At 42.0% G+C, this 22,079-nt stretch overlaps 1 protein-coding gene across 7 annotated transcripts in view; it reads right to left on the reverse strand.

Annotated features, from left to right (window-relative positions):
• The window catches only part of DGKA (diacylglycerol kinase alpha), a 334,273-nt gene that overhangs the window by 93,104 nt on the left and 219,090 nt on the right, over positions 1-22,079 (reverse strand). For all 7 annotated transcript variants that reach the window (XM_077483431.1, XM_077483430.1, XM_077483426.1 and 4 more), the window contains one exon: positions 5,025-5,105. In XM_077483431.1, the coding sequence (XP_077339557.1) occupies positions 5,025-5,105 (81 nt within the window). The remainder of the gene's footprint in view (positions 1-5,024; positions 5,106-22,079) is intronic.

The raw sequence follows: 22,079 nt of genomic DNA on the forward strand, positions 1-22,079 counted from the left end.
CTTCACAGGATAAAAGATTAGGCTAAGAGAGCTGTAGGCTGTATGTTTACTGAGCCACACAAAATCAATATGTGAGCTTCCATGGACTATGCTGAAGTGAAGTGCATTCATGGGTTGCATTAAGTGCCTCAAGTGATTTCAAATCCTCTCAGACGCATGCGATACCTTGCAGTAGTTGAGAGGCCTGCATTTCTTGGTGACCCTGAAAGTATTGTGGCATATGTTCTATGCTACAGGTAGGGTCATCTTTAGCAATTATGTCAAAGGGAGAGAAAAGATGAAAAGTGACCTACAGTAGCTTTCTTTGAGGGGAAACCCAAGGCTAAAAACTCGGACTTCTAAAACAGTGTTATGGAAACAGTAAGGCACGAAAGAAATACAGAGGACATAATTATCAAAGGTCATTTTAATTGTCATCAACTAGGTGACAATAACTTGGTGCAAATGATGAGAGATCAGAGACTGGCCTCTGTCTACATATGCACTGAGAAATGGGCGACAGAGAATGATTAGGGATGTGCTGTAATTCAGCCATAGTTTAAGTATCAAATAATGGTGTTGTGATTCAGCCTGGCTTGGCTAATAGTAGTTACAGCTGAATGTAACTAAAATATCATTATCTGTGTCATAACCTGGATAAATGAAAACCTTTGCAGACATATTTTACCTTGGCTATTTTATTGGAACAAGCTCTCTTAATCTTAAAAGTCAAGCTGTGCTGACACAATGGACATTAAAATATTTATGTATTGCTTACAAGCATTAAGACCATTAAAACAAGTCCTCACTAACTTCTGTATCTAAATTCACTGTGGAGAAATGTGTCTTCAAAGCTCACAACAAAAGCACTGAGATCACAGCTCCTCTCCTCTTTTTTTCTAGCTGACTGCCAGCCTTTTAATGTAAGGTTAGGTGCAGTAAGCTGTTAGAAATTGACTGAAATCTGGCATTATTGTTTACATATAACACATTTCTATCTGCGCAAATAATAACCTTAAATCACTAAATAGTGAAATAAAAAACACCCACCAAAAAACTATGAAAATAATACCCCCCACCTGGCTGCTGTACACACAGAAAATGTGTTCACTCCACATATGTTATGTATATTATTTTCTACATGTCTCTGTACTTATGTAGTTTGACTATCTCAGAGAATTACATGCTATATGGACAGCACAGTGGCTAAGTGGTTAGCATTTCTGCCTAGCAACACTAGGGTCCTCTGTTCGAATCTTAACCAATGCACTACCTGCTTGAAGTTTGCATGTTCTCCCTGTGCCTGTGTGGTTTTCCCCCTGGTTTCCTCCCATACCCCAAATAAATGCTGGTAGGTTAATTGGCTTTTGTCTAAATTGGCACTACTATGAGTATGTATGAATGTAAAGCCTTGTACACACAATGAGAATATTGGAGGAATGATCATCTGTTTTTTTTGTATGCTAGTCTCATATCGAAAATGAAGAGCTTACTAAACTTACAAAAATTACTGTACAACAGAATACAATTTCAGAACTGATGTAATGTATTGTATTGCATGTATTCTTTCGTTTCCAAGCATGTCCAGTCTTGGTCAGTCCATTTTATCTGGAACAAATACTGTACTGATTATATGAAAATCTTTCATTTTGGTATCGTATGAGAAAAATTTTCATGCTTGTCCTTTCTGGAAAGGTGTATACCAATGATCAGAATACCACTTCGAAAGCAATATTTTTCATCCGATTTTCTCATTGTGTGTACTGGGCATTAGTTAGGGACCTTCGATTTTAAGATCCTTTGGTGCAGGGACTGGTGTAAATGTACATTACATATGTAAAGCGCTATGTAAATTGACAGAGCTATATAAGTACCTGTAATAAATAAAAGTGAATAAATGTCACCTAAAGAAATCTTCTGATATATTACATGACTTCCCTAATCCGTTATTCTGATGCTTCCTTGCAGCTAACAGCTTCCGAGCATTCCTGTAACATTGACCCCCACGCCCCAGGGATTTTTTCAACTATCAATTTATTAATACTGATGCCTTGTCTCTTCGTCGCCCAAAATACAACTCTTGCTGGTCCTCTGATCTTGAGGTCACCATCTCAGAGGATTGTCAAACTTTATGGCATAATTAAAGAGTTCAAATTAATGTCATAGCTACTGCAATAAATTACAAAGTGTTAATAGGATGGTATTTGATACTCTATCGCCTTTCTTATGTGATCCCGGGATATCCTACTGTTTGCTTTAGGGGCTGGACCTTACTGGCACACTTAGATCTGGTATCTGGTGGGATTGCTTAAAAAGATGTTGTTTTGAGCAGAGTGAGAGTGAAAGAGCCCTGTGAAAGAGCCCTGTGAAAGAGCCCTGTGAAAGAGCCCTGTGAAAACACTCAATTGAGGCCCTTTTGGGTAAAAAGCCAGTTGATTGTAGTCAGCATTCTGTTTACTTTCTCACATTTTAGTGCTGCAAAATACACCATTGCTAGTTCTTGGGAAAAGCAGAATATTCCTTTTGGGGAGCCCAAATCTTGTATTACTTGTGCATGGCATATGAGAGAAATGGCAACTAGAATGGCTAGACAACAATAAGTAACAATTCCTAAACATTTGGGAGCCCTGGATCTCACTCTATATGCCAGGGGACTTTGATAGTACTCTATTATTTTTCTAGGTCCTGCCTGGGCCTTGGAATTTGTCTCAGGTCACACATGTGTGGCCTATGTGACCAGTGTTTGCTCGGGCACAGCAGCTCATTAATTTTAATGGACAGCTGTGCCTGCGTTTCTTGCAGAAAAAAGGTGCATGCATCTCTTTAAAAAAACGAGGCCGCATGTTTTTAGACCATGAAGTTTCCCTGCGGTTCTGGCACATGCAAACATGCTGTGGTCTGAGATGTGTGGGGGTGTCATTAAGAATTATTGGCAGTCCGACGTGTCTCATAAGAGCAGCGAGATTTGGTTGTGGGTGCTTGTGGGTGTGGGTACAGGTGCAATTCCTGCACCAGCAACCAGCCCGCAGACTGCAGGCAAGTGTGAACCTAGGCTTATATCTAGATGAGCACTGGTTCCCTTCTACATCCCACACCCCCCCCCCTTTTTTTTTTCATTTTGCAATTTGTTTTATCCTCTCTCTTATCTATGCTCTTTCCTTTCTTTGTTGTTTGTCTATGCTTTTTTGTTTCTCGGTTTACTTACTGCAGAGGCTCTATTGTATTTCTGTGTGTGCAACCTGCTTCTGCCCACAAAACTCTCTCTCTGGGATGGTTTCTTTCAGTGTACTTTTAAAACTTCACTTTGGATTATGTTTTACTTTGTTTGGCAAATTAACCACTTGGATGTTCACCTGTTCAGTTTCCTAAATACAGTGTTCCGATCAATAACTGACTTCAGAGTCTTTGTTGTGATCATTGATGATGAATTACTCCACAGTGCTTGCAGCAACAGAAGTCAGGCAGAGGCGACACATATCCTCAGTAGTCTAGGACTAAGCCTTGAGTGGTAAAATGCATTAGAGTGGTCTTTGGGCATGGACCAAGGTCAAGGTCTTTGCTGTAATAAAGCCTTGATGTTGGATATGTCATTAGTGTGCAGCTGTTTCGTCTTTTCTTCAAAGAGGTCAGACAGAGGTTTTAAAACTCCTTTTCTGATTGTGAACAATACTTTAATGTCCATGGTTTGGGCATACATGCACTTTAAATAAGAAAGTATAATCTGCTTATACACTGAATACGACTATCCATAAAATGATCAAACCTGGAATTTATTGGATAATAATCTCTTTTTAATTCTTAACACTCTTTGTTCCCCAGGTGGATTGTTATTCAATATATTCTGTTCAGTATCATGCCTTTGGATGCCCCATACACTGGCAAATCTATCAGTTTGTGTTTCAAAAATTACACATGCTCATATATAGTCCTGAGTTCAAAGAGGTGGGTCCATACTGATCCAAACTAATCAAGATAGGAGCTCTAACAAATGAAAATCAGATTTTTGAGTACTGAAAAAAAACCTATTAACATACAGTATACTAAATTGCAGCAATAGCAGCCTGATTCCACTGCAATAACCAAGCATCAGTCCTTAGAGATGGAATATATTGGAAAGCAAACTGAGTGTTTTTAGGTGGCTGTTAGAATGGTAACATGCATTATATTCGCACTGTATAAATTTGACTCTAGGGGAATTGATGTTAATATTAAGATTTATATAGTCTGTAAAATGTTTTTTTCTTGTACGGTGATCAGGTACAAACACATTATAAACAAAAACACAAACCATTCTATTGATCAACGGTCAGTGATTAATTCTATCCATCCAGCTCCACAATACGGACAGTTGTCTTTAGAGTCACTAGTACAAACTGGAGAGATAAATGGATATACTGTAATATATGGAGATGCCAAATACCATAGCTTATGGTATGCTTGCTGCTGTCAAACATTAAATAGCCGCTGGTCACTCTTTAGCTGTAGTGATATCATATCATGACATTTTTCAGCTGAAAGGCTTTGAATTTAGCCTTCTTCAAATAAACAGCCACAGAGAAAACATTTTCCTCTTGTCTACTACAAATAGTATACTGAAGTGGAGTTGTTCTAGTCAATTACTTAGCATATCTACATTCATTTCCTGTTCATCTGTTTTTTTCTCTCTACCAGTCAGCCATTTGAAAATCGGATATCAATGCAAACAGAATTAAGGCTTAGCATTAATGTAACTGATCATAAAGTGGCTGGCATCTTCTTTTGAAATGCAAAAGGGAAAAACATGACTAAAAGTGGCACAGAACACATGTGGATTGTCCCAATGCGATGATGATGGCCTCGAAGTTACAATGTGATGACATCACATTAACACTTTTGAATCAGCTGAACTTCAGCTTGTTCAATTAAGCTTTGACAATAAACTCTAGACTCTTATTGGTTACTATGCACAGCTGCAACAGATTCTGGTTGCTCCATTTTTAGTAAACCTCCCTCCTTTATTGGTATGCTCAAGTATTTATCAGACAGGGGTCAAAAATGGAACTTACACTCCAGTTTGTCCTCAGCAGTTCCCCCTTCCAATAAGGAAAAATAGCAGGATACATCATGTAGACTAACTCGGCCAATCTCTGGAAAAAAAACACAACACACAAAGCCATGAAAATGTTGCACATACCAGCTCCATTAATAAACCAAGCATATCACTTTCTCTGTCTACATTTTTCAATAAATTGATCAAAGTCACCATAACTACCCTCATAAAAGCAGTAAGAATTAATCACGTTAGTGATTAGTAAATTAGGTGGTTAGTAAATTGTGCCTAAATTGCTTTGAATTTCAAACTTGAAGCAAATTGAAACATTTTATTTAAATGTGGGTAGCAATGTGACAGAAACAAATATAGAAGGACATACATACTATAAATGAACATCAATATTAATAAGCTCTGTTTTTAGTACTCTGTAAGCTGTAAGTGTGGGACTAGATAGATAGATAGCCAAAGTACAAACCAATACATGCATTTGTACAGTGGTGTGAAAAAGTGTTTGCCCCCTTCCTCATTTCCTGTTCCTTTGGATGTTTGTCACACTTAAGTGTTTCGGAACATCAAACCAATTTAAACAATAGTCAAGGACAACACAAGTAAACACAAAATGCAATTTGTAAATGAAGGTGTTTATTATTAAAGGTGAAAAAAAATCCAAACCATCATGGCCCTGTGTGAAAAAGTGATTGCCCCCTTGTTAAAACATACTATAACTGTGGTTGTCCACACCTGAGTTCAATTTCTCTAGCCACACCCAGGCCTGATTATTGCCACACCTGTTCACAATCAAGGCATCACTTAAATAGGAGCTTCTTGACACAGTAAGGTCCACCAGAAGATCCTTAAAAGCTACACATCATGCCGAGACCCAAAGAAATTCAGGAACAATTGAGAAAGAAAGTAATTGAGATCTATCAGTCTGGAAAGGGTTATAAAGCCATTTCCAAAGCTTTGGGAATCCAGCGAACCACAATGAGAGCCATTATCCACAAATGGCGAAGACATGGAACAGTGGTGAACCTTCCCAGGAGTGGCCGGCCGTCCAAAATTACCCCAAGAGCGCAGCGACGACTCATCCAAGAGGTCACAAAAGACCCCACAACAATGTCCAAGGAACTGCAGGCCTCACTTGCCTCAGTTAAGGTCAGCGTTCATGCCTCCACCATCAGGAAAAGACTGGGCAAAAATGGCCTGCATGGCAGAGTTCCAAGGAGAAAACCACTGCTGAGCAAAAAGAACATCAAAGCTCGTCTCAATTTCTCCACAACACATCTTGATGATCCCCAAGACTTTTGGGACAACATTCTGTGGACCGATGAGACAAAAGTGGAACTCTTTGGAGGTGTGTGTCCAAGTATATCTGGCGTAGAAGGAACACTGCATTTCATAAAAAGAACATTATACCAACCGTAAAATATGGTGGTGGTAGTGTGATGGTCTGGGGCTGTTTTGCTGCTTCAGGACCTGGAAGACGTGCCGTGATAAAAGGAACTATGAATTCTGCTGTCTACCAAGAGATCCTGAAGGAGAATGTCCGACCATCTGTTCGTGTACTCAAGCTGAAACGAATGTGGGTTCTGCAGCAGGACAATGATCCTAAACACACCAGCAAGTCCACCACCGAATGGCTGAAGAAAAACAAAATGAAGACTTTGGAGTGGCCTAGCCAAAGTCCTGACCTGAATCCTATTGAGATGTTGTGGTATGACCTTAAAAAGGCCGTTCATGCTCGAAAACCCTCTAATGTAACTGAATTAGGACAATTCTGCAAAGATGAGTGGGCCAAAATTCCTCCAGGACGCTGTAAAAGCCTCATTGCATGTTATCGCAAACGCTTGGTTGCAGTTGTTGCTGCTAAGGGTGGCCCAACCAGTTATTAGGTTTAGGGGGCAATCACTTTTTCACACAGGGCCATGATGGTTTGGATTTTTTTTCACCTTTAATAATAAACACCTTCATTTACAAATTGCATTTTGTGTTTACTTGTGTTGTCCTTGTCTATTGTTTAAATTGGTTTGATGTTCCGAAACACTTAAGTGTGACAAACATTCAAAGGAACAGGAAATGAGGAAGGGGGCAAACACTTTTTCACACCACTGTATGTATTGGCCTTTTAGAGAGCATGTTATAAGATCTGTTATTATTATTTATTGTAAAAAAGTCAATGTTCCCCAGCTTTTACATACTATATTTTATAGAAAAGTGAAAGGACAGTACATGAATTGTTATGGATTGCAGCAATTACATCTTGTCATAAATTAATCAAGCGTGGACTTCCAACATAACCATGGCAGTTAGCATAAGTAAAGTGGTTGGAATGTGATCCATAAGGGGACTCAGGTCTTGTATTCATTTTTATTTACAGGGTAGCATTAAAGGGCAGAGAGATCTGGCAAGGAAAGTGTTGTATATTTTAGATATTAGACTAATGAACATTGTGGCCCAGAGCAAGTCCATTTTGTATATTGTAAGGAGTAGTAAGAGCATGGCAAAGTTGAGAATATCAGAAAAAAAAACCCCAGCCAGCAGGTTGAAAAAAATACCATATATACTCGAGTATAAGCCGAGATTTTCAGCCTCTTTTTTGAGGCTGAAAGTGCCCCCCTCGGCTTATACTCGAGTCATCGCCGTCTGCCTGCTCGATCAGCGTGTCGAGCAGACAGACGGCGGACATTCTACTATTCAAAAGCCGCGCCTCCGTCTGTGATAGGCGGAACACTCAATTTCCCAGCAGTCAGTGGTCCGCCTATCACGGACATCCGCTCATCCTCATACTACGGACGAGGATGAGAGGATGTCCGTGATAGGCGGAACACAGACTGCTGGGAAATTGAGTGTTCCGCCTATCACAGACAGAGGCGCGGCTTTTGAACAGAGGAATGGCCGCCGAGGCGCCGACGAAGAGCGGCGATCCTGGCATGGCAGAAGGACGGAGGCTAGGCACGGGACGACGGAGGCACGGGACGACGGAGGCACGGGACGACGGAGGCACGGGACAGAGGCTCGGGACGGAGGCTCGGGACGGAGGCTCGGGACACAGGTAGGCTGGACACACAAGGCTGCACGGACACACACACACAGGGATGGATGGAGACACACACAGGGATGGATGGAGACACACACAGGGATGGATGGAGACACACACAGGGATGGATGGACGGACACACACAGGGATGGACGGACACACACAGGGATGGACGGACACACACACAGGGATGGACGGACACACAGGGATGGACAGGCATGTCTCACCCTCGGCTTATACACGAGTCAATAAGTTTCCCAGTTTTTTTGGGGTAAATTGGGGGCCTCGGCTTATATTCGGGTCGGCCTATACTAGAGTATATACGGTAATGTGAAGTAGATGGAGGAATCCTCCTTGCTGTGCTATTGTATTCTGACAGCAGGACTTCTCTGGAAAGATTTTAGTGCATCAGTAAAGTCTTATGCCGCATACACACGATCAGACTATCCGGCGGACAACCCGCCGGACTTTCCGAACGAGCGGACCTGCACACACACGCCCACACACGACCGGACTTTTCCGGCGGACAATCCACCAGACTATGGCGGACTTTTGAAATGAACGGACTTGCCCACACACGGAGTATAGTCCATTCATTTTGAACGTGACTCCAGGTAGACGGAACTAGCGAAGGAAGTGAATGACACCTCACTAGCCTCGTCACCTGGTATGGATTTAAAGGGGAACCCCCTAAGCCGAAAAAACTGCGTAGGGGGTCCCCCCAAAGTCCATAGCAGACCCTTATCTGAGCATGCAGCCCGGCCGGTCAGGAAAGGAGGTGGGGACGAGCCGTACCAGGCCACGTGCCCTCAACATGGGGGGGTGCTTTGGGGAAGGGGGGCCCTGTGGCCCCCCACCCCAAAGCATCTTGGCGGGTCTGCCAGGGTTGTCGGGGTCTGCGGGCGGAGGTTATTCCCAGATTCCAGCCCCCTTATTCCGGATTCCGGCTCCCTACCTTATGTGAATGAGTATGGGGTACAATGTACCCCTACCCATTCACCTGGGGAAAAAAGTGTACATAAAAAAAACACAACACAGGTTTTTAAAGTACTTTATTAGACAGCTCCGGGGGTCTTCTTCCGTCTTCATGGGGTCTTCTTGCCGGGCTCCTCCGCTATCTTCTGCTACTAGTGGAGGAGCCTGGCTTTCTCCTTCGTTGGCCCGGTCTTGTCGCCGCCTTCTTCTTTTCTTCTTCCTTCTGATGTTGACACAATGCTCTCTCCAGTCTTAATGGCAGGGACGTGCTGTGCGGCGACTTATATAGGGACAAGGGGCAGGGTCACTGGGTGATGTCACATGGTGCCCCCACCCCTTATGATGTCACAGTCCCAGCATCCTAGCTTTATTATTGCGGGGGATTTTCAGCCACTAGCGGGGCGATTTTAACCCCCACTAGCGGCTGAAAAAGGGTTAAAAGGACTCGCAAAGCTTCGCTTTGCCGGCGGTTCAGCAGTGGTGCCCATTTATGCCCAGCAGGAGCTCCAAAGATGGTGCTTGCAGGAGCTTTTTTTTTTAATGCCAGCGCATTGCCTCAGTGCGAAAACCCTCCGGCTTTCACACTGAGACTGCAGGGGAGCCGTTTTTCAGGCGCTAAAAACGCCTCAGTGTGAAAGGGGTATAAGGTTTAAAATTCTATTGATTCTATTAAAGATTCATTGTTCCATCAGGGGGTAAACACACTACAGCACTGGAATTTCAGAATTAGTTTCATATGGGAACAGATTTTGTGACATAAATTCATAGTAGACAAATGCTACCCACCAGCAAACAAACTTTGCAGCCAGATAATACAGCCATGGGTTAGGGATTGGAAAAACCCCATTCCTCCTGGGGGAGGTTTGTCAACTTCATGGCTGATGATAAAACAAATCTCAACATCTGAACATTGAGTTTTGGCATGTATTAGTAAAATTCTATACAGTGGAACCTTGGTTAATGAATAACATGGTTAACGAGCGTTTTGAAAGACAAGCAACTTTTTTTTTTTAATTCTGACTTGGGTTGTCTCGCAAAACGAGCAGAATTCAAGTTAATGGAGTGTGCAATACAGCATTTGGCCAGAGGTACGGGGGCGACACTCGGAACGGTTCGGTGCCGTTCAGAAATACTCGGTTCCCAAGTGTTTCCGAGTTCAGCCGAGCTGTCCCCAAGAATTTCCGAAGCTCTCAGGTGCCCCCCCACCTCTGGCCACATGCGGTAATGCATGCAATAGAAGTCAATGCAGAACGAATTATCTTTGTTTCCATTGACTTCTATGCGGAAACTCGATATGCGAGCACTTTGGATTACAAGCATTCTCCTGGAACGAATTATGCTCGTAATCCAAGGTTCCACTGTATATCATTGCAACTATGTTGTATGCAGGTGAATAATGCCTTTATTAAGCCTTCACTCTGTGGCAATTATTAACGGATATCTCCTGATTTTTTTATCATCAAAAGAAAAACTGGCCTAAAATAGATTTTTTTTGTTGATGTTTTTAATTCTCCTACTCATGACATTCACGGCCATACTGCAGACATGTATATTATTTGTTGGTTGTAACTGTAGTGGTGCCAAAAACAAATATTTAGCTTTTTTGTTTTATGTACATTAACATCGGCAGTACACCTGTACAAAGTGTACTATAGTTTAATACTGGTAGGATTTTAAGCACGTTTAGAAGCATAAGGGTTAATTACTCTTTGAATAGGGAATAGGTCAATGAACCTACTACCAGCTTCTAAGAAAGCTATATCAAGTCTTCAGGTTTAAAGGATGGACAATCCTTTTTCTTGTCAGTCCATTGTTTGGCTCTGGATTGGACTTGGGCCAGAAAAGATTGAAGGTAACTCTGTCTTGCACATCCGGAACTGAAGATTTAGTAGAACAACAAGGAAAAGAAGCAGGATGAAATCCATAACTAGTGAAGAACAGCAAGCTAGCAGAATGCAGGGTATTGTTTTAAGTGAACTCAGTTATAGAGAGCAGGGAGACCCAATTATTCTGAGAAGCCGAAGTAGAGAAACAGAGGTATTGCTTGAGGCAGTCACATACTCAGGGAGTCTGGTGCACATTATGTACTGGCACTCTGGGTGTGTAGGTCGTAGCAGGAGGAGATCTGAATTAAGGGGTGGCTGTACTGCTGAGAGGTTAAGCTTTGGGGGGGGGGAGTTCTGTACTGGGCCAGGGGTCTGTACTGAGGGGGGTCTATATGGGGGTGGGGTTTTTTGGGGGGTGGTCTGTACAAGCAGGAACTCAACTTGGGGGTGTCTGTACAGGAGAGAGATCTGTGTTGTAATAAAGGGGGTGGCTGTACTGGGAGATGGCAGCACTATGGGGAGTCTGCATTATGTACTTGGATTGGGGGTCTGCACTAACAGTTAGGCTGGGAGGGGTGGTCCGGACTGAAACTTGATATATAATTTAGTAAACACCAAAAGCAAACCTCTATTATGGGTAGTAAGGGGCTAATCCAGAACTGCAGAAGCCTTATTAAGATCCCTAAATGCAACAAACAGACCCAAGACGCTTAACCATAGAATGGGCTAGCAGTTATATGTGGTAGTAATGTGAAAAAATGTGTCACCGACGCAAAAAATATATAGATCTAGAATTTTGTGTAGCTTTTAATTCAAATAGCAGATCTGCTGCAGTTATAAATCCCATAATAATGTGTGGTAAGCAGTGTTACAGTAAAAGGTGTAACTGCGCTGACCCTAAATATTATATTTATCTAACCTTTATCAGCGATTCGTCATCATGAATTCAAATAAAGAGCATATTTAGTGAACTGCAATATTATAAAGAAAATAATCCTTCTTGATCAAGAAAAAAATAAATAAAAGTATGTGTTTAACCAAAAACAGTCCCAATAATCCTCTTCCAAAGGCGGTTATTCGAATCCCACATGCACAGATCCACATCCATGATAGGAAAAACTTTCACCAGTTCGTGAAACACCACCACCTTTTAAAATGGACACTCACCAGAAACAAGGTAAAAGGACGCCTTTGGGTAATGTTGGGTTAAACACTCCACTCATAAGCATGCCTTAAGGTTTCCAAATCGAATGCCAGTAATCACTCCTTGCATCTCCACATTAATCTCAGGATCTCATAAAAAGCAAACAGCTATCATTGCGCAACATATTATAATTTATTCAATCATTAAAATAAGTATAGGGAATTTTCACTCACAAGTGTGGTGCCTATAGCCCGGCACAAAGTCTTTCCAGCAACGCTGAGGGACAGTAAACGCAGTGTCCGTCTCCTAGGATCAGCGTGCGATACAAGCCTCGTTTGGTGTGGGTTGGGGCAGGAAGTGACATCGGCGTTACCCAGAAGCATATACGCTTTTTGCATCCAATCATGCGTCTTCAGGAAAAGCGTAGAGGCTTTTGGGTAACGCAAATGTCACTTCCTGCCCCAACCCGCACCAATCGAGGCTTGGATCGCACGCCGATCCCAGGAGATGGACACTACATTTGCTGGTCCTAAGAGCATTGCTGGAAAGACTTAGTGCTGGTCTATAGGAACCACACTCGTGAGTGAAAATTCCTTATACTTATTTTAATGATTGAATAAATTATAATATGTTGTGCAATGATGGCTGTTTCCTTTTTATGAGATCCTGAGATTAATGTGAAAATGTAAGGAGTGATTACTGGCATTCAATTTGGAAACCTTCAGGCATGCTTATATGAGTGGAGTGGTTAACCCAACATAAACCAAAGGCGTCCTTTTACCTTGTTTCTGGCGAGTGTCCATTTTAGAAGGTGGTGGTGGTTGGTGAAAGTTTTTCTATCACGGATATGGATTTGTGCACGTGGGATTCGGATAACCACCTTTTGAAGAGGATCATTGGGACTGTTTTTTGTTAAACACATAATGATTTTATATTTTTTTCTTCATCAAGAAGGATTATTTTCTTTATAATATTGCAGTTCACTAAATATACACTTTATTTGAATTCATAATGATGAATCACTGACGAAAATTGTGTTTGATATCTGGTAAGATAAATATAATATTTAGGGTCAGCGCAGTTACACCTTTTACTGTAATATGTGATAGTAACATGCATCCTATTGATCCAGTCCCATGCTGCATGCAATCCACTGGAGGTATCGAGATATCTAAAATAGAAACACGAAGGCTATAAGCTGCGCACTGGCAAGGGTGGCCCAGACACTTCCTCTGACATGGGCTGCTGGAGTGATCATGTCATCTCCCTTGGCTTGCCACATTATTGTCTTCAGCCTGTGAGCGGCCATCTTCCTGGTGGGCTCCAGCCTTACTACACACCACACTAATGTGTGCCTTCCCTGCGGGACACCAACAGCTGGTCCAAGCGAACCTTCATGTGCATTCCCGGCTGGTATGTGAACCTTGAGCCTGTTTCTATCACAAGTGCTGGGCCCTCCATTTAGTGTTGAGGCTGGAGGAGACTTGGGCTTTTACCTTTTAAATTAGACAGCGTCAGTCATGTATGACTGTGTTTATCTAGACTGTGTGCTTTATCTATGGCAACATAATAAATGTTACTTCATTTTATGTGGAAGCAAGTTTTATTAGATTATTCATCATCCTCCAATTTATCTACTTGTTCCTCCAGATTCCCCCTGGGAAGGCCCTTTCTAATGTGTAATTTGAATGTATATTTTTTGGTCTCCTAGTGCATAACTTAACATTTCTTAATATTGAACCTCATCCACCAGGAAGATGCCCATCCCCCTATTTTATAAAGGTCTTTCTGTAATTATGCTACATCCTGTGCCAGTTAGTTCTCTGCAAAATTTGGTATTGTTGGCAAAACACTAAAACTGAACTTGATTCCAAACACGATATACTTAATAAAGAAACTGAACAGCACTGGCCCCAAGACAGAAGCCTGGGGCACACCACTCTCAACTTTAGACCATTCACATGCAATCCAATCAACTCCAGCAGACCTCATTTGACAGATTAAACCTTTATAAGGTACATTATCAAATGGCTTAGCAAAATCTACAGTGCCTTGCGAAAGTATTCGGCCCCCTTGAACTTTTCAACCTTTTGCCACATTTCAGGCTTCAAACATAAAGATATAAAATTTTTATTTTTTGTGAAGAATCACCAACAAGTGGGACACAATTGTGAAGTGGAACAAAATCTATTGGATTTTTGAAACTTTTTTAACTAATAAAAAAATGAAAAGTGGGGCGTGCAAAATTATTCGGCCCCCTTGCGTTAATACTTTGTAGAGCCACCTTTTGCTGCGATTACAGCTGCAAGTCGCTTGGGGTATGTCTCTATCAGTTTTGCACATCGAGAGACTGAAATTCTTGTCCATTCTTCCTGGCAAAACAGCTCAAGCTCAGTGAGGTTGGATGGAGAGCGTTTGTGAACAGCAGTTTTCAGCTCTTTCCACAGATTCTCGATTGGATTCAGGTCTGGACTTTGACTTGGCCATTCTAACACCTGGATACGTTTATTTGTGAACCATTCCTTTGTAGATTTTGCTGTATGTTTGGGATCATTGTCTTGTTGGAAGATAAATCTCTGTCCCAGTTTCAGATCTTTTGCAGACTCCAACAGGTTTTCATCCAGAATGGTCCTGTACTCGGCTGCATCCATCTGGTTTCATCTGACCAGAGCACCTTCTTCCACATGTTTGGTGTGTCTCCCAGGTGGCTTGTGGCAAACTTTAGACAAGACTTTTTATGGATATCTTTGAGAAATGGCTTTATTCTTGCCACTCTTCCATAAAGGCCAGATTTGTGCAGTGTACGACTGATTGTTGTCCTATGGACAGACTCTCCCACCTCAGCTGTAGTTCTCTGCAGTTGATCCAGAGTGATCGTGGGCCTCTTGGCTGCATCTCTGATCAGTCTTCTCCTTGTCTGAGCTGAAAGTTTAGAGGGACGGCCAGGTCTTGGTAGATTTGCAGTGGTCTGATACTCCTTCCATTTCAAAATGATCGCTTGCACAGTGCTCCTTGGGATGTTTAAAGCTTGGGAAATCTTTTTGTATCCAAATCCGGCTTTAAACTTCTCCACAACAGTATTATGGACCTGCCTGGTGTGTTCCTTGGTTCTCATGATGCTCTCTGCACTTTCAACAGAACCCTGAGACTATCACAGAGCAGGTGCATTTATACAGAGACTTGATTACACACAGGTGGATTCTATTTATCACCATCAGTCATTTAGGACAACATTGGATCATTCAGAGATCCTCGCTGAACTTCTGGAGTGAGTTTGCTGCATTGAAAGTAAAGGGGCCGAATAATTTTGCATGCACCACTTTTCGGTTTTTTATTTGCTAAAAAAGTTTAAAATATCCAATAGATTTCGTTCCACTTCACAATTGTGTCCCACTTGTTGGTGATTCTTCACAAAAAATTTTAATTTTATATCTTTATGTTTGAAGCCTGAAATGTGGCAAAAGGTTGAAAAGTTCAAGGGGGCCAAATACTTTCGCAAGGCACTGTAGGTAAACTACATCCACTGGACTTCCACCATCCATTTTCTCTCTTATTTGCTCACAGAATCATAAGTTGGTTTGACAAGAATAGACTTTCCCTCAAATAACTTGCATACTATTGATATTAGGCTGACTGGTCTTTAGGTTCCTGGTAAACATCTCAATACTTTTTTTGTAAATTGATACCACAGTTGCTCTACTCCAAAAATTCGTTACAGTAGCTTGGGTATAACTGAGCTAAGTTCCCTATGGACTCACAGGTGTAGGCCATCTGGAACTGGTGATTTCTCTTTTCTACTTGGTTTTCAGTTAACCAGCGTTAACTCTGTTGAAACATCATTAATAGTAATAAACTGTGGCTAAGCCGCCTGCTTCTCCCCCCCCCCCCCACCTCCTATGGACGCCACTGTAAAACAGCACTAATGGACCTCCAGCCATAATGGCCCTGCATTTTTACAGTTCTCATTTGTGATATAATCAGACTCACTTCTCACTTTCAGATCACTCTTCAGCGTGTAAATGAAGGCACAGAGCTGCAGTAAGTCACCGCAAAGGCAGTCTTCAACTTACATAAATTAACCAATAAATTACTCCTAATGGTCCACTGCAGAGTTAAAGTAACATTCTTCAGCAGCTTTGCTGGAAAAATATTACTTACTGGCTATATCACAAAAAAAAAATATATGGCATTACTATAACCAGCTCTAATATAGGATGGGAATCCACTATATGAGTTGAACTTGCATCACTGGCCCTGTATCTCAACTGACACTATCCATCAAATGAGCTCCTGCAAAGCCTATTCGCTGTCAATCCCTTTTTGTTTCCTCAGCTGGAAAAATGGTTTCCTCTTAATAAACTGACTGCTGCAGCCAAGTGGAAGAGAACAAGATCAAGAGAGCTACCATAGAGCACTTTATAAATATAAAAATACACATAAATTCTATTTCTATTGACCGTCTGCTCTATCAGGAGCCTTACTGCACAGCTGCTGAGATATCAGGACAAGCCATCTGAAAATTGCAATGCTTTAAAATTAATTTGAATAGGCTGCAAGGCTTAACCAGTTCCCAACCAGCGCACGCCGATGTACGTCGGCAGAATGGCACGGCAGGCAAATGGGCGTACCTGTACGTCCCTTTAAATTTGCTGGCGGCGGTGCGCTCCCGTGCTGGTCGGGACCCCCGTGAGTCTGGTCGCGGGACCCACAGACTCGATCGCCGCGGGCATACCCGCGATCGTCTCACGGGGCGGCCGAATGAAGAAATGCCGTTGTAAACAGCATTTCCCCATTCTGCCTAGCAACTAGTGACGCTGATCTCTGCTCCATGTAATTGGAGCAGAGATCAGTGTTCACTAAATGAAAGCCCAGCCCCCAACAGTTAGTAACACACCCCTAGGAACACTTAACCCCTACACTGCCACCCACTGGTTAACCCCTTCACTGCCAGTGTCATTTACACAGGAATCACTGCATTTATATAGCAGTGATTGTGGTATAAATGACAATGGTCCCAAAAATGTGTCAAAAATGTCCGATGTGTCCGCCCTAATGTCGCAGTCACAATAAAAATCGCTGATCGGCACCATTACTAGTAAAAAAAAAGTTATTAATAAAAATGCCATAAAACTATCCCCTATTTTGTAAACGCTATAACTTTTGCGCAAACCAATCAATAATCGCTTATTGCGATTTTTTTTTACCAAAAATATGTAGAAGAATACGTATCGGCCTAAACTGAGGGAAAAAAATGTTTTTTTATATATTTTTGGGGGATATTTATTATAACAAAAAGTAAAAAATAATGCGTTTTTTTTCAAAATTGTCGCTCTATTTTTGTTTATAGCCCAAAAAATAAAAACCGCAGAGGTGATCAAATACCACCAAAAGAAAGCTCTATTTGTGGGGAAAAAGGGACATCAATTTTGTTTGGGAGCCACGTCGCACGACCGCGCAATTGTCAGTTAAAGCGACGCAGTTAAAGAGGAAGAAAACTTCCATCTTTAAATTTTACCTATAATAAGGCTTACCTAGAGGTAGTGTAGATATTTACTGTATATGTAGCCAGTGAAATCACTGGCGCATGCGCTCTGAAGGAAGGCCTGTGCAGTTTCTTCAGAGCCCTGTGCCGTGACCGGTGGCTCCCGACAGTCACAGAGCCAGAGTCCGCAAACCCGGAAGGAAGACCGGGTGAAGATGAATGACATCGCATCACTGGAAGGCTTCATTTTGAGGTGAGTTTTACATAATGTGCTACTTTGCGATGCATACTAGCACATTGCCTTTGCCTTGTAGCTAGGACGAAAAAAAAAAGTGCAGCGGTTTACAACTGCTTTAAAGTGGAGCTCCACCCAAAAAGGGGAAGCTCTTCTTGTCTGCCTCCACCTCTGCTGCCACATTTGGCACCTTTTGGGGGGGGGGGGAGCGGGTATCTGGTTTTGACAGCCGCTGCGAAGTGAGCCAGAAGTTCGGCCCCCTTCTTCCTCTGCAGCCTTCTGTGACACTTCACAGGTCCCAGAATACTGTGGCTTATTCACAAAGCACAGCGCGCTTTGCGCATGAGTAGTAGGAAACCAGTTGTGAAGCTTAATGGCTTCACTGCTGGTTTCTCTCAGTCAAGATGGCACCGCCAGCACCCGATAGCCAAATTGGCTCGGGTAAGGAAGCCGCTGGATACCTGGGCAGGTAAGTGCCCTAATATTAAAAATCAGCAGCTACAGTATTTGTAGCTAGAGCTCCTCTTAAAAGTGGTTCTAAAAGGTAAAAGGTTTTTGCACAGAATGCAGGTAGAGAAAATCTGTGTACACCTTCACCCAAGCCCCCCTAGACTTGAGCCCCATTTCAATCCAGAGCTGTACACAGGAGCAGTGGCTCTTCCTCCTCACTGAACAGAGAGGCAACAGCAGGAGCCATTGGCTCCTGCTGCTGTCAATAACAGCCTATGAGGAGAGGGGGGTTAAGCTGCCATCTGTGTGTCAATGGACATACACAGTGCAGCTTGGGAACGAAAATGAGCGAGTGCACCTATAGGAAGCAGCTTGCTATGGGGGAACTCAGGAGGGGGGAGGAGGAGCCAGGAGCACAGATGGGGGACCTGAGAAGAGGAGGATCAGGGCTGCTCTGTGCAAAACCAGAGCAGGTAAGCATAACATGTTAACAAACATATCCTTTAGAATCACTAAGTAAGAGGATCAGTAAAACTATAGTACTGCACCATTATTATAATTATTATTATTCACTACTTATATAGCACCAACAGTTTATGCAGTGCTTAACTACTTCCCACCCAGCCAATGTACATATACGGCCGGGTGGGAGCCGCCTCCTTCTGACGTTCAGGAATGTCCTTCAGAAGGAGGGGGGTCGCGTGCTCGTGTCCGCGCAGCGGCACGATCCTGATGTGCTCGTGTCACCTGGACGCGGCGCATCTCGGATCGGCAGGAGGGCTCTGTGATTGGCCCTCCTGATCACATGACGGCCGTGTCCAATCACAGCCGTCATGTGATGTAAACAAACAGCCGGTTGCTAGGCAATTGGCTCCTCCTCTCCTCACACGGAAGTCGTCGCTGAGGAGAGGAGAGCAGATCGCTGCAGCCGGCTGGTGATCAGTGAGTATGAGCTGTTTTTGCAGCTTTTTACTCACTGATCACCAGTCTAGTGTAAACCTACAGTGTACACACACGTCCCCAAAATACACATGTCACCACACATGTCCCCAAAATACACGTCACCACATATGTCCCAATAATAAAAAGACATGTCCCCAAATAAAAAAACACATGTCCCACTAAAATCACATGTCCCAATGATTATCTGCACACATATGTACATGATCACCTGTACACATCTGTACATGATCATTTGCGTACATATGTCTGTGATCACACAAACCAATTATTATACACTCAACGGATTTTTTTTTTACCAAAAACATGTAGCAGAATACATTTTGGCTTAAATTTATGACAAAATTTGATTTTATTGGATTTCTTTTAAAATAGAAAAAAGAAAATATAGTTTTTTTTCCAAATTTCAGCTTTTTTTGCGCTTATATAGCAAAAAATAAAAAACGGAGTCGTGAATAAATACCATCAAAATAAAGCTCTATTTTTGCAAACAAAATGATAAAAATTTCATTTGGGTACAGTGTAGCATGACCACGCAATTGTCATTGAAATTGCGAGAGCGATGAAAGCTGAAAATTGGGCTGGGAAGGAAGGGGGCGAAAGTGCCCTGTATTGTAGTGGTTAAGGAGGAAAGACACATAAGAAAAAATTTTTTAAACTACTCCTAAAAACGGTTTATTTTTTCCAAAAAAAAAAAACACACCACAATACCAGGATTCATTTTTATCAGCTTAAATGACATACATATACAAAAACCTTACTGATAGACTTCCAATAAGGGGAAACAAGCTATACACAGAAAAAAACCCTTACATCTCCACCCAGACGTCCCCGATAAGAAGATTGTAGACCTTCAATCAGCACAATGTATGTGAAGGAACTTCTACCAGCTCCAAACTGTGGGCTTTTCCAGTTAATAATTATGAAAAAGAAATTTCTTTTTATACCAATCTTTATCTTCCATAACAATAGCTGTGCTACTTAGATTAGAAAAAAAAAAAAAAAAAAAACGTAAAATAACAGTCGCATGGCTAAAAATAATGATTGTTATACGACATAACACACTTGTTCTAGTGTTGTGATTTGTAACAAGGTAGTGATGGGGTAATATAATATTTAGTGTTTTTCGGAGACAATAACCATGTATGGCAAAGCCATCCGTATTAGTTCTAAAGTGCCCCTGGAAATAACTTGAAAATGTTAGCAAGCATGCTGTTACACTGGGAAAAAAGGAAATTACTTTATCCATCCTCTCTACGGCTCCTGCTGTGTTGCCATTCCTGCAAGCCGCACTAAAAAAAGTAGTTAAAATAAAACAGGAGCAAAAGCCAAGTTATTGCTTCTAGAGTCCAGATTACTTGTTTTATTTTCCCACAGAATAAGAGAGAAACAACGGGCAACAATTCTGTTTTTGTTCCATCTTTTTTTTTTTTAAAGGCCCCAAGTTTATGGCATTTTTTACTCATTCCATCCCTTCTTTGCCTTCATCCAAATGCTACAGATATGAAGATGATAGTGTCGATTTTGAAAGTATTATAGAAGTGCAGAATGATGACAATAATTTATGTAAATGTTTTATGTAGTAAAGTGTTGTATTGTGTGATCAATGAGTCAAAGCATAAAACAGCCTAAGGCCCCATTTATACACGCGAACGGGGCTGTTTGTGATCGGCTGTTGCCAACCCAGCAGGGGTTTCCTGTGAATAGCTGCAGGGGGGAAACCCCACTGAAAGCAATGGGAGGCTGACAGCTCCAGCAGCTGCTCACGGCCGAACGCAGGTAGTCGCTCATGCAGTAATTACCTGCAAAGGATCAGCCCTGGACACAGAATGTTGCTCCTATCTAAATTGGCCCTAGTATGTTTATCATGTGAGATAAGGACCTTGGATTGTAAGCTCTTTGAGGGCAGGAAATGGTGTGAATGTACAATGTGTAAAGAACTACATAAATTAACAACGTCATATAAATATCTATAGCTATAAAAAAAATATGTATTTGTCCATACAAAGGCAGACTTGTAATGTCACTGATATTTCATAGTAAGATATTTTTCTCCAGTCAATCTAAACTGGTTACTTCTGCTGCGTTTTTCAAAACACAACTTATGGTATATGGCCTATGCTATCTATACGCGAAAGTACACTCACTGGCCACTTCATAAAGTACACCTGTTCAATTGCTTGGTAACACAAATTTCTCATCAGCCAATCACATGACAGAAACTCAGTGCATCTAGACACGATGAAGATGATTTGCTGAAGTTCAAATCAAGCATCAGAATGGGGAAGAAAGGGGTTTTAGGTGACCATGAACGTGACATGGTTGTTGGTGCCAGACGAGCTGGTCTGAGGATTTTAAAAACTGTTGATCTACAGGGATTTTCATGCGCAACCATCTCTAGGGTTTACAGAGAATGGTCCAAAAAGGAGAAAATATCCAGTGAGCGACAGTTGTGTGAACAAAAATGCCTTGTTGATGTCAGAGGTCAGATGAGAATGAGCAGACTGGTTCGAGAGAATAGAAAGGCAACAGTAACTTGCATAATAACTTGTTACAACCAAGGTATACAGAATACCATCTCTGAACACACAACACATCAAACCTTGAAGTAAATGGGCTACAGCAGCAGAAGACCACAGCGGGTGCCACTCCTGTCAGCTAAGAACAGGAAACTGAGGTTACAAGTGTACAACTTTTGTACCACCACCCCCTCCCTTTAGAATGTAAGCTCTATGAGCAAGGCCCTCCTGTACCTTTTTGTATTGAACTATATAAATCGTGTATAATAATAACAATAATTTGCACAGGCTCACCAAAATTGGACTTTTTATCTGCAACATTTAGATGGTAGGGTATGAATTTGGCGTAAAAAACATGAAAGCATGGATCCATTCTGCCTTGTATCAACGGTGTAATGGTGTGGGGGATATTTTCTTGGCACATTTTGGGCCCCTTGGTA

This window comes from Lithobates pipiens, unplaced genomic scaffold, assembly GCF_037356315.1.
Source record: "Lithobates pipiens isolate NorthernLeopardFrog02 unplaced genomic scaffold, aLitPip1_a1.2 Scaffold_16, whole genome shotgun sequence".
Lineage (NCBI taxonomy): Eukaryota > Metazoa > Chordata > Amphibia > Anura > Ranidae > Lithobates > Lithobates pipiens.